This window comes from Anarrhichthys ocellatus, unplaced genomic scaffold, assembly GCF_004355925.1.
Source record: "Anarrhichthys ocellatus isolate YVR2014 unplaced genomic scaffold, GSC_Weel_1.0 scaffold16, whole genome shotgun sequence".
Lineage (NCBI taxonomy): Eukaryota > Metazoa > Chordata > Actinopteri > Perciformes > Anarhichadidae > Anarrhichthys > Anarrhichthys ocellatus.
This window is the reverse complement of record NW_022280046.1, coordinates 8507183-8519457: the sequence shown is the minus strand read 5'-3', so window position 1 is coordinate 8519457 and position 12275 is coordinate 8507183. Positions and strand designations below refer to the sequence as shown.

General features: G+C 40.7%; 1 protein-coding gene across 2 annotated transcripts in view; it reads left to right on the top strand.

Annotated features, from left to right (window-relative positions):
- The first annotated feature begins 50 nt into the window (after positions 1-50).
- tcf4 (transcription factor 4) overlaps positions 51-12275 on the top strand; it is a 208565-nt gene continuing 196340 nt past the window's right edge. The window contains exons 1-3 of one of the 2 annotated variants that reach the window (XM_031856013.1): positions 51-186; positions 502-540; positions 4487-4559. In XM_031856013.1, coding sequence (XP_031711873.1) covers positions 115-186; positions 502-540; positions 4487-4559 — 184 coding nt within the window. In that variant the 5' untranslated portion in view covers positions 51-114. The remainder of the gene's footprint in view (positions 187-501; positions 541-4486; positions 4560-12275) is intronic. The other variant, XM_031856016.1, reaches the window with a different exon arrangement.

Below are 12275 nucleotides of genomic sequence, written 5' to 3'. Positions count from 1 at the left end.
CATCCCCTTGTCTCTCCATCTATCAGTCTGCCCTACCTGTCCTCTTCTGTCTCTTCATTCATACCCCCCCCCCCCCGGTTTTAGGGTCCGTGCGATTTTGCTAAAAAACATAAAATGCATCATCAACAGCGGATGGCAGCTCTGGGAACCGATAAGGAGCTGAGCGACTTACTGGATTTCAGCGCGGTAAGGGACACGGACCTTCTCCTCCGCGTAAATATGAATATAATAACTCGTGTCATGACAGCTACAAGCCGTGGAAGAGCATGAACGCGTCCTTTCTTACAGCTACCGCTGTTTTACATTTTCTAACGTAATGACTTTTAAACCTGCTTATTTACACTCAACTGTTTTTTGCACAAAAGTGCGTTTCACGTATAGAGTAACTTGCAAAAATAAGTCAGTGCCTATTGTTTTTATTTATTTTTTGTAATTTCATTTCTGTATGTGTGTGTGTGCAGAGACTTGTGATGCTGCATTGGTAATTTTGTTGTCTTATAGATGCGAAACAGCGATTTGAAAATGTTCCCAACATCCATGGTAGTATATCTCATTTTAAGTCCTTTATTTTTTATTTTTACTTTTCATGTGTAACCAGCTCTTTCTGCCCTTGATAGGATTTAGAAAATGTTATTTTTATTATTATTTGTTCTGTGTGTGTGTGTGTGTGTGTGTGTGTGTGTGCGAGTTTCCAGGCTGCCCCACGCGCTCCGCACCGCGTCGTACACAGAACGTTCGAGGCTGTGTGTAGAGTGATGAACCTGCGTGACAGAGAGACAGACAGACAGTCGATCAGTCAGTTAGACAGAGAGTCAGACGGACAGAAACACATGCATGCAGCCGAAAAAGAGAGACATGTGTCACACTTTCTCTCCGCGGTCGAAATGTTCCCGCAGCAGGCTGCTCGCTGCTCAAACTCCTGACTCCGTTTGAAAGTTTGTGTGTGTGTATTTTGTTATTTAAAAGGCTAGCCTGTGTGTTGTGAACTTGACGGACAGTAAATAGTGCCCCCCCGCCCCCCGCTCTCCTCGGCCATATTTTCTGCGCGCCTCTCTCCTCTCCTCTGGGAGCAACTTTGGTCTGAAGAGGAGGAGGAGGAGGAGGAGGGAAAAAGAACACCCCGAAATTAAGAATAGAAAGAGAGACGGCATGAACATAGTGATATCAGAAAAAAAACACATCAGAAATGAGGCTAGTGATGCAGAGTGAGACGCATGAGAGAAAAATCCCCAAAAATCCCCATGCAATATTGTAAGTTCCTGCAAGAACGTTAATGTAATAGAAAAATACGGTCACACCTGAGGCCTGCACACATATGCTATATTTCATACACATATGATATATTATGTGAAATTATTAAAAGAGATGCTGCACGAGATGCAAAAGCAGGCCTCGTTAATGTACCTTTCCATCTCTACTGTGATGTCAATGCTGTCATCAATACATCAGAGTTGAGGCCTATACGTGCAGCACAGTTCACACTGTAACTGACCACGTAGGTGTGTTATAGAAATAGTTTAAATATTTTTTTAATTGGAGATTGTAGTTCAAAAGCTCTCTAAAGAGCAATATGCCGACACAATAATCCCCTATAGATTAATATAACAATATTGTTGGTCTGTTATTGTGAGCTTTTGTAACACGGCACATACAATAAGATCTCTGTTGTATCAGAAGTGGGAACTACAGACATATCAAATGCCTCTATAGCAATATTTTGATTAAATATGTGCTGTGTTTGCTATTTAGACCTGCGTATATCATAAATACATTGTTTAAGTCCTTAAAGAAGTATTATTGTGTATATTAGTACACTAAATGTCAAATAAAATCACTGTAAACTCATTCTCTTAAGTCACTAAACAACATTAAAGTAAAGTAAAATAGTGACATTCATTTATTTAAAAAAGGCTTACAATGATAGAGATAAGATAGAAAGATAATTAATTTCATAATTGACTGCCACAGACATATATAATATAGGAATATTTTTAAACTGTTATAGTGTCCTTTAATAAAAAACAAAGCATAAAATAACAATAATATTCAAAATTGAGAACCACATATCAAGTCTATAGGAATATTATGATGGTATAAATATACTATATTGTATGTGACAACATTATATCCTTGTAATGGCAGACACATAATCTCATGTCAATATAGGAATATTATAGGATAATAATTACGGACAAAAGTGCAAAGAAAAAAAACCAATTAATCACAAAATCTATATTTAGTAGCTCTTGAGTTCCTGGGGTGTATCGTAGTAATATTATGGGCATTTAGGCTGTGTTTGAATTTCAACAGGTTTCTATAAATGTCAATCAGCCCGTCTTAAATGATATTTCTTGAATAAAATAATCAAACAAAGGAGGGCAGCAGCAGCAGCTAGAATGTGTCTCCTCTCATTATAAACGCAGGTCGGTCGCATTAATTTATGCGATCATCTGTCTTTGCACGCCCACAAGCTGACACCCGCAGCTCCGAGTGGTTGGACTGGGACATATCGATGGACCTGCTGATAATCACAATTAGATCCTCCATCTCGCGAGCGTTCCTTTCCTCTTTGTTCGTCGCGGCCGCGAGGGAGCAACCTCAGTATCCAACAAGAGCACTTACAGGCCCCACGGGCTGAATTCAGAGAAAATGACAGATCGACTATTTATTGTTTGAGTCTGGGTTTAATTTACTTATATTATTGTCTGTACAAAAAAATAGAAAAAAAAAAGAAATCCCTCAAAACTATAAATCCTGAAAAGCTTTTATCATTTGAAAGTGGGAAGCTCAGAGCAGGTCCACGATCACTGAGAGGTCACCATCAAACACGCCGACACACAGGCCTGCTGGTTATCCAGAGGGGTCAGATGATGAACTGTTGTCTTGAGAGGCTTTACAGTAGCTCGTACATTAAAACAACAGTCGGTATTCATCTTCCGTCTCTGTCTTATGGTGGGCTTTTCTTTCCTGTAGATGTGTAGAGCAGATGATAACTACTTCTGATGATTATCTCATATGTTTAAGTCAGATATGAAGTAGATATGAAGTGTTTCATTTCCAAAGTGAGTTGTCCAACATTCGGCGAAAGTGACACTAGAATGAATACGCATTTATGATAAGTTGAGCAGGTGATTTAAGGAATCCTGTTTATTTTCTACGAATGCTGAATGTAGAATTTGATTTCTTTCTGCTTTCCCCCAAAAATGTTCCCACAGTGTTTTGGAAAATTAACTCTTCATATCTGTGTTCAGGTCTGAGCTGAGAGTCTGTGTGACCATTAGGGCCAGGTATCAAAAATGTAAAATGTATATATTTTTGTAAATTTACCATGCTAACTGTTGCTATTTTTAAAAAATGTAAATGGAATTACATACTTTAAAGGGAAAAAACTGACTCGTTAAAGGAGTTGGAACACAAAGTAAAGGACTTGGACCTGGTTGAAACTTGTCTTTGAACTTGATTTACCTATTGGATTTGACCCTTGGGTATCTTTCTGGGACCTGCATTCCCATGGGAAACAGGATTTTCCTTGTCATAATGTTGAACTTGACTGTGGACTTGTTAGTCATGATTTGGGACTTGTTTGATTTAACTTAGTTGTGACTTGCCTCTCTTGACTTGGGACTTGATGCGTTACGTAGCTGTATTGACTTGGGACTTAATACACTACGTACCTGTCTTGACTTGGGACTTGATGCGTTACGTACCTGTCATGACTTGGGACTTGATGCACTGCGTACCTTTCTTGACTTGGGACTTGATGAGGGATTATCTATCTCGATTTGGGGACTTGACGAGGGATTATCTATCTTGACTTGGGGACTTGCCGAGGGATTATCTATCTTGACTTGGGGACTTGACGAGGGATTATCTATCTTGACTTGGGGACTTGGCGCGCCACATACCTGTCTTGACCTGGGACTGGACTTGATCTGGGCCTGGACTAAGGACTTGTTGGATTTCTCTTTGAGTTTTACTCTTGACTTACCTGTCATGACTTGACCATGGACTTGTTCTTGATTTGGGAGTTGACTTACGACTCGTAAAATACAAATATTTGACATTTGGTTCCTTTTTGTTAAAAGAAAAACATATTTATAGAACATTATGGCATTGGTACTAAAACTGAACGATCCGATCAGTGTTAGTATTGGAATGATACCCAGTGATACCCAGCCCTAGTGATGATGGACCATTTGTTTTCTTGGTAAATTTCCACAAAGAGTTTCCTTCCAAAACGTCATATCTAATATATTAAAAGCCGGAAAAAAAGATCTAATAAGATGAAAATAATGAACATTGAGCAACCATTTAATCAAAGACATTTCGTTTCGGGATTGTAACACATTTTTCAGCCAAATGCTGTCCCGGCGTTTTGGAATGAAGCTCTTCATGTGTAGCTGCAGTGATGTTTCTGTAGAGATGTGTCTTGCTGTTCACAGTGTCAGTGCTCTCGGAGGTAATGTGCGCTCTGTTTGTCTTGTAGATGTTTTCCCCTCCCGTTAGCAGTGGAAAGAACGGGCCAACCTCCCTGGGGAGTGGACATTTCTCCGGCTCAAGTATGTCAGCTTTCTCCTTCTTTCCCCCCTCCTCCTTCTTCTCTTTTTTTCTTTCAGTCTTTTCCCAGCCTCCTCCTCTCCTTCCCCTTACACCTGCTCACTGCTGCTTCGCTTGCTGTTTGGATTTTCTTGTGGGTAACCATGTTCTGTTCATGCAGATGCAGTTTTTTTTTCGGTTTTATGCTGTTTTTGCTTCGTGGATTACTTTTGATTTTGAGGAGAAAAAGATATATATTTTTTGTATACACTATAACTTGCTATATTCTTTGAATACTGAGCTGGTTGCGTTTTTCTGTTCTACTTTTTGCTAAAAATGTTGCATGTTGCTTAAACAATGAGGTTGTCTGGTCTGATTACATGCTTTGATTATGGGTTAGTCTCTAAAAATGTACCCGACTGTCAGCCACAGGCCCATTGATTCCTACCGAAGCGGTAGATCAACAAAAAAATAGCTAACCAAATATGTTTATTAATTTTGAAATCATTTTTCCAAAAATAGCTGCCCACCGTAGCTTTTAGCAAACACTCAAACAAGGGAAATGAGTGCACTTTCCAGGGACTATATCAAACAATGGATTTATACCCACCGGCTGCTTGATTTTGACCAAAGAGTTTAAAGGTTTATTGTGTTCAAATCATCCGGAACATATCTGCACGCTCTGTGCTGGTGTAGTTTGCAAGTGTTTGTTCCCGCTTTATCTCATAGTACATGACGTATGAACGTTGGGATGGAAAACACAGCCATGAGGTGATGATGTGATTTTTCAAGTGTCTGTATTTTGGGGCAACACGTTTATTTTTCAGCTGCTCAACTTCATTCCTAAAGGAGAATTCCTGTTTTTCTGATTTGCTGCCCTCATTCTTTCCTGCCCACGTGTGTGTGGGTGTGTGTGGGTGTTGTGGGGATCGGTTCACTGTTTTTCTTGACACAGTGGTGTTATTGGTGTCAAACAGGCACAGTTTGGTTCCATTAGTGGTGCAACATGGTTGCTTTGACTTTGATAAGTTAGATCAATGAAGGTTAATGTGAGTGAGTTGGTGAAGTTGCCTCATGTGTCAGTCGGCACTTTTTTACGCTAACGCAGAACCATTCATTCGTTCATTCATCCAGTTAGTCTGGAAGTCAGGGAGCAAGAGAGTCATTCTGTAAATACCCATATCCCCAATATCTGACTCAACTTGTGGCGGACCCAAGTCTCATTTATCCAGTCATATGCTCACTGCTCCCCAAATAAATGCATCTTTGCTAAAACCTTACTATTTAAAACACTTCTAATTCATCTGGACGAGTACCACGTCTGTGCGAGCATGAGACGGAAGTGGCAAAAGTGTTTTAAATAGTAAAGAGTTTGCTGTTTTGCTGTGCCATTTACTTCAACTGATGAAGGATTTACCTTGTTCTTGGACTCTCTATTCAATGTGGAGGTATGCGAGAAAAGTCTGAAGAATTCAAAGTAACAAGGGGTGAGTAATTGATAAACATATAGATATAAAATATTAGGGGGTAAAGTATTTCTTCAAGCCTTCTCACTCATGGCTGTCTTACTCAACCTGGACTTCCTCTATTGAACTTCATGTCTCCCCGGTATCTAAAGCAGCTCCTTGCATTGTTTTAACACAGAGCTGTTTTTGGTGTGAACGCCAGCTCAGTGAGCGTTTTTATGTGCATACTATATGTTAAGATATCTTTTAAGTGTAATTGCTGAGAGCTGTTGTTATTTTCCATATACATGCTTCTAAAACATGTCGGCATTGTGCGTTTTTGCAAACAACGAATACGTTGAATGTCGATGTTTTTGAATTCGGTCAGAACAAGTGACAAAGTATATCAAGTGAGCATTATTGAAAGTTACATTGTATAGACATTAGTTTAAATAACGAGAAAGCCCAATAAGGGTTGGTGGGACGAGAGTCAAACACTGGACTTTCACCCAGGAGACCAGTGTTTGTGTCCTGTGTGAAGCCCAAAGTAAATGTTGACTTTACGCTTGTTGCATAATGTTACATAACAAAGACGGCTAAGGGTTCTTAATTTATGCTAGTTACGTTGTTGCGGTTGACATGTTATTATTTGAATGCAAACAGTAATATTTTTCTAACTTTAACCAAGTAGTTTTGTTGAACCTTAACCTAAACGATTGTTTTACATTAACCACGTGGCATTGTGCTTTTCTGCAAGCATCATACGAGCCTGGTATGAAACGTATTTATGAAATGTATATATGCTTCAGAAACATCGACATTTAACGTATCCGCGGTTTGCAGAAATGTACAACGCCAGCATCTTTTCAGCGACTGGGTTGCCTAGTGAGATAAATTATTTAGTTGGTTCGTCAATCGGACTGTTTTTGACAGTTGACAGTTGTTCAGCTTGAATCAATTGATGAACAATCACTACTTTTACAGATCAAAAAGCAACGGTTGCTAAATTATTCGCCAATATTCTTATTTGTCGACAATATTTGCAATTAGCATACGGCAGACATGACTTTTACATTCATGATATGATCTTATATGTCGTCCAAAAGACAGATTGTCCACTTCTCTCCTGCTTCTGCTTGCTCTATGGTTGGATGTACAGTTCTATATGTTACCTCATGTATTTTCCAGCATTCTATTGTACTACCTGTGTGTGTGTGTTCTGTTCCAGAACATGCTCAGTCTCTACGACACAGGCTCAACCTCTGGAGGATGCTGCCTTTTAAAAAAAAAAATCTTTTCTGGAAGCGTTTCACAGAAAACAGCCGGGTCGTCTCTGTTGCTCCCGCTCATGTCATTTGCCTCTAAACGGCATTTCGGAAGCCATTTTGTTTGTTGGCTGGAAAACAGAGAGACGCCGAGACGTCTTCTTTGTTTACTGCTTCGTGGTGCGGTTGTTTTTGTTCGTGCTCTGCGGTTTCGGTGGTGTTGTTTGCTCCTGTGCCGCGCATACAAATGTGAGGAAGGACAACAAATGTTACAATTTTTGGGAAGAAAAAATGCCCACTTTTTGTAGAATTTGTGGCGGTGGGCTTCGGTTTGCTAAGTTGAGTTGTATCGTCATTTTGGGATTGTTGTGTTTTTTTTTTTTTTCGTTTTTTTTGATACAGAAACACTCATCCCTGAACACAAATCACACTCTGTTTCTCGCGCGCACACTTCTAAAAACCCACATGTACAAGATGCAAAACACACACATACACACACACACACACACACTGCTCACCCCTGCTGTGGCTTTCTGCAGGCCTCGGCATTTTGATGAGCCCGCTGCTGTTTGTGAATGCAGCTAATTAGAACTCTATAGACCTACACAACCATGAGAGCAGCGGTTTCCAAAGGCTGGGGCGATGCCAGAGGCTGGGACCTGCCGACACTGAACCGTGGTCCACACACACGTGTGTTTAGTTCAGGTTAATAACTTTTGGTTTGAAGAACCTTAAGAAATTACATTCAGAGAAACCGGAAACATCTTAAACCTCCTGTCCAGTACTTTCTTCTCATTTATTTTGAACACTTTCATTTTCCTGCATGAGATTAATTTATCTTATCTGTGATATTGATTTACTTCTTAATGAATTCATTGTAAATATTGTTTTACTTTAAAAAAAACTAAAAAACACAGCAGCATTGGCTCGATGAATGATTTGGACTCAGCAGCTGCTCAAGATGGAAAAAAACACTCAATATCCACCAAGGGCCCAAAACGCTTGGACCAGCTCTGGCAAGGGCCAATCAATGCTAGTACAGACTGTTTACTTTCATATTCACGTTTTAAACTCGTCTTTTAAATCAGAGCTTCCAATTCATTCAGTTTGTCATGATGTCATGAGAGCAGGTGGGCTGTATGTACAGCATTATGATGTGAACATGATGAGGACGTTTTTCCCATCAGCTGTATGAGAAGCGAGACAGTGGGACAGGACTTTGACGTATTGAATGCTATAATGTGACCAGTGAACGGTCCGGGCAGTTTTCTGCCCAGTTGGGCTACTTTTTATTTCATAGTGCGGGTAAACATTGTTTTGGGTGGCTTGTGATAATTTGATCCCGTCTCACAGATAGTGAGGTCACATTCCAATGAATGGGCCCCTCTGTTGTATGATTGCGATCGATTAGGCACTGAGTTCAGCAGGTTCGGCTCAACCCCAGTGATAAATGTATGCATGTGCACATAAAACCTGAGTGGGTAGAGTATGCCGGAAAAAAACGATTATATGGTAAAACGTTTTTATGCTTGCGTGAGATGGAATGTGTTGATGTATCGATCAAATAACCACGGAAACAAGCTTAGCAAATAAATCGTTAAGTACAAAAAGCATGTGAACTAAACTTTCTAAGCATCGCATCTTTGCGAAGGCTGTAACATTCCTCAAATGAATACAGTACACCTCAGTGTCATATAAAAGCTAGACATAAATTCTCAAACTGACATAAAAGCTCCACAAAACAAAAGATTGCGCCATCTGAGGCAACCACTTTTTAACATGTAAAAAAAGAGGGACAGCAAACAGTAAAACATACACCCCAAATAAATACTTCAAAAAAATATTTGTTACATTAGTGGTAGTTAGATTTTAGATTCATATTTTACTGTCAGAACTGGAACCAGACATCTGAACGTGACAACACAGGCTTCTGTTTTAGAGACTGTGGCGAAGAGAATGTTGTTGCACTGTGGGGTGAAGCTCAACTTCAACATAAAAAAAGACTAATGTGCAAATTGATTCAAGTGACAAAGAACCAGATGAATCTGGACAAAAAAACTAAAAGGAAACTCGTCTTGGCATCTTTGAAAAATCAACCACACGTATACACGTCACATTTGTATTATTTAGCTGACGTCTAACTGCATATTATCTGAATTGCTCAATATATAAGGGGACTAAAGTTGGCAACCACAGTTTCAGTTTTGGCAACCAAAGGCTGGCAACCCCTTATAAAAGTGAGCGTCGAGCCCCAATCCTTCCACATCGCAGTGAGTCAACAGTCTTTTAGTCAGCAAGCTAGTCTCACACACACCTCTGGGACCTCTGTTAGTTAGTTTAATAAGAAGAGCAAAGTAATGTTTTTCCTTATAAAATAAAGTCTAAAAATAAAACATCATTGAAATCAGTAAATATGTCGTCAAAGTAATGGGGTTGGATACTCAACACCACACTAAAGCACAGTGATTTTTATTACATCCTCTCTTTAAATCCCCTATGGTCTTTTAAGCAGAAATTTCCAACCACAAAGAACACAGTTCGTCCCCGAATAGCTTCAGAATGGGCGGAGGTTGCCAAACAGGGTTAAAGAAGACAACATCAACGGCAAAATTAGAACATAAAGGAGACAGGCGGCTGGATGGAAGCAGGAGACACAGAAGCCTGTAAAGATAACACGTGGAGAGGCAGAGGAATCCAAACGCTTTTAGGATTTGGTTTATCTGATGCTTTTGAGAGCGAGTAGTGACATTTTTTGTCTTCTTCTCCCAAACATGTCTTCATGTTGAATTAGAATTTTGAAAATGACATCCTTCACACAAAGCTGTGAATACATTTTTTTGGGGGGGGGGGTTTGAAGCGCTCGATCTCCTCGTTCCGTGTAAGTCTTCGTCTTTTTGGGGCGCGCCAAATTCGCTGTAAAAAAACCCACAAAAGAGTCTAAACATAAACGATGCACAATTTCCCCACGAGTCCCCAGCTGACACGCTCAGCCCACGGTCATCGCCAACCAGGAAGTGGATTAGGCGTTTTAATTATTGGGAGATTTGGCCATGTTTGCTGTTTTATTTCAGGATCATCCCTGGAAAAGATAATGCACACTTCAAACTCTGTGTGTGTGTTTTTCTAATCTCCTCCTGGATGGAGCTGTTCAGCGAGCGGCTTCACTCTGCCTGTCAAAAACCGCTGCCACCGTGCCACCCGTCTATTTCAGGTCTTGGCTGCTTGTGGTGCTTTTTTTCTTCTTTTTTAAACACATAACCTCTCAGATCCGCTGTTTGTCTGCCTGTCAATGGTTTTGGAAGGGGACTGAGGTGCGTTGACGTGTGTGTTCATAGAAATAATGAGTGTTGAGCTTGTAAATGTGTGACTGACAGATTTGTGTGTGTGTGTGTGTGTGTGTTTAGTTGGGAATAACAGGGGGAAGGGAAGGGGGCTTTGGGTGCGGGAGGGCAAACCATCCTCCCCGTTGCCATGGAACATAGAGTTGGCACCGAGAGATTGAGGAAATGTTTCCTCAAGTGTCAGCAGAAAGAAACAAAGAAAGGGAGGAAAGAAGAAGGGAAGGAGGAATGGAAAGCTGAAGGAAGGACAAAATGAAACAAGGGAAAGAAGGGAGGAGGGAAGAAAGAAAAAATTGTGATGAAAGAAAGGAAGGGTAAAAGATATGAGGAAGGGAGGAAAGCAAAGATTAGAGGAAGAAAGAAAGGACATTAAAAAAGAGGAAAGAAAAGAAGGAAGATAGAAAGGGTGAAAGAAGGGAAGGGGAAGAGATTCAAGAAAGGAAAAAAAGCAAAAGTCAAAGGAAAAAAGAAAGGAGAAGAAAGAGAGAGGAAAGGAAAGAAGGAAGAATGGAAAAAAGGACATGGAACTCGAAAAGGTAAGAAAGGAAAGAAGTAATGTAAGAAGGATGGATCAACCAGTGATAGTCAGCCATGGACGTCATGCCGTATCAGCAATAATTCAATTCAAACTGATAAATGAACCCAATAATGACTTCTATCAGACTACAGTATATTGGCACTTGTTGAAAAAAACTAATATAAGTATAACTGAAGCTTGTACAGTTCAGTGGTTGTCGTTTCAGTGCTGCTTCCTCGCTCCCCCACTTTCACAAGTTCGACACAGGTCACTGGTCCCTCCCCTTCCGCTACCTAGCAACGACAGCCACCATGGAGGACGAGAAGAGTCCGGCCTTCCACACTCCTCCGCTTTTTCACTGTTACCCTATGGGTACTCTTGAGTGCGCTGCATTTTCCCATACTTGTCAGTGTGAACGCACCCAGGCACTCAAAACAAAGAAAGCAGGTGTACGTACAGAAGTACGCGAAGTGTGAGACACAACAAGTGTTTGTGGCGGTGAAGGAAACAGGTTTTGGACATTTTAGCTCTGCAGCACAGAGGAATAAAATATCAGGCTATGAATATACACACAAAATGCTTGTTGGTTTCTGCCCAGGATTTGTTGACAATAAGATAAATATAGAATATCACCAGACTTAGAAATAAAGACGACTGTCAGGGAGACGATCGCAAAATCAAGAGGCTTTATCCTCTTTTATTTTTTGGGCCACCGTCCATCTCCTCCTTTTTTCTTCCTTTTCCACGTCAAAGCCGAAGCCACACACACACACACACACACACACACACACACACACACACACACACACAGAAGAACACAGCAGCCTCTGCCAGCGAGCTTCACGCATTAGCAGAGAAATTTGGGCAAAGGATAGATACAGCCCCGATGGCATGCCTGATTTTTGTTCCTCTAATTGGCATAGCTTATTAAGTCACAGTTCACAGCGGAGGGAAAAAAAAAAAAACGGGGATGCTTTAATAATCCCCCCCACCCCGTTTGATTTGATGCACTTGTACCCAGACAGATAACGTGCTCCGACGCGGCGAGGCCCCCCCCCCGCCGCCCTCTTGTCTCTATCCAGTCAAATCTGCCTCTGTTACGCCTGTCACTCAAAAAAAAAACACCCCGGCTGATCGCTTTCAAAATAGAGATGGAGAGCAGGAGCCAGTC